The sequence below is a fragment of the Bison bison genome, unplaced genomic scaffold (assembly GCF_000754665.1).
Source record: "Bison bison bison isolate TAMUID 2011002044 unplaced genomic scaffold, Bison_UMD1.0 scf7180017850846, whole genome shotgun sequence".
Classification (NCBI taxonomy): Eukaryota; Metazoa; Chordata; class Mammalia; order Artiodactyla; family Bovidae; genus Bison; species Bison bison.
In genome coordinates, this window is record NW_011481419.1 from 8143 (window position 1) to 9305 (window position 1163).

The 1163-nt window shown below is 46.8% G+C and overlaps 1 protein-coding gene across 1 annotated transcript in view; it reads right to left on the bottom strand.

Moving 5' to 3' along the window:
- The window catches only part of LOC104995487 (BCL-6 corepressor-like), a 5170-nt gene that overhangs the window by 2911 nt on the left and 1096 nt on the right, over positions 1-1163 (bottom strand). Inside the window, exon 3 of the mRNA XM_010849365.1 lies at positions 402-689. Within this exon, the coding sequence (XP_010847667.1) occupies positions 402-689 (288 nt within the window). The remainder of the gene's footprint in view (positions 1-401; positions 690-1163) is intronic.

The window sequence follows — 1163 nt, forward strand, 5'->3', positions numbered from 1 at the left end:
CCAACCACACGGTTCTGACCACACTCTCAACAGTTACAGCCTTTGTCATGGGAGCTTTACATGAAATTATGTCAAAGTGTGGAGCTCCTTTTCCTTGTTTTTTTTTTTCTCCTTAAAAAAGAAAAGAAACAAATGTTCTGAGTAAAAACAAACATATCCCAAAGCATGTGTGCACTGAAAAGTAAAGAAACATTTTTAACAACGTCATAAAAACTGACTTAAAAGTTTAAAAAGAAAAAACCTTATTTCTGAGTCCTTCCGACTGGAGTCATGTCTCTTATATAAAGAAGAGAGATTTTCTATGTAATAGTGTCCCTTCTTTACAGAAACCGTCGTATTATGACACATATGCACAAGGTAACACTATGCCACACTGTCCACGGCGGGCCCTGCGAGCTCACCAGTGGTCGTCCGGGCCCGTGTCGCTGGGGTGGAGCCACTCCATGGATGAGCCCAGCAGAGTCTGAAGCTCGTTCGTGAACTCCACCAGATCTAAGAGCTCCTTGCTTTCAGGATTAAAGGCTTCTAGGTCTTTGGAGCATGAGAATAAGAGGCTAGCTGACACTTGCCGGTAGAACTCAGCCTCCGCAATGGTGACAATTTCCACGTTTGGGAAATTGCAGCGAAATATGCGGGAGGACATTTTCAGTTTCTTGAGCACGTCTGAAAGCAATAGCCAGTTCCGAGGCCTGCACCAGAGAAAGGACAGTGGTTTGAGTTTTTGGCAAAATTAAAAGCTCTCCCAACTATGAACTGCCAGTCTCCCAGTGGTATAACAAGGGCCAGTTACTTCTGCTTTGATTACTTCGCTCACTCCACTTTTCACTAAGATCTACTTCTAGCGGCGAACTCTGGACCCATCTGCATGTATTAAGAGACGGTCTAGGACGGATCAGCCAATTTAGACCTAAGTGGGAGCAGCACCCATGAATGAGCCTCGTCACAGGCCGCCCTGGCACCTCTAGAACTGATGGACACATCCCAGGCAAAGGCTTGGTCCCTCAGCTCCAGCCACAACTCAGGTCACCCTGTCCAAGTGAGTCTCTGCCCACCCATCCCCCCCGGTTCTAGTCACAAGGGAAAACTAGTCTGTTAGTGAACCCAAGGCAAATGGCAAACACCTCTGTGATCTTTCCTCTCTTCCGACCCTCATGGAGAGAGGA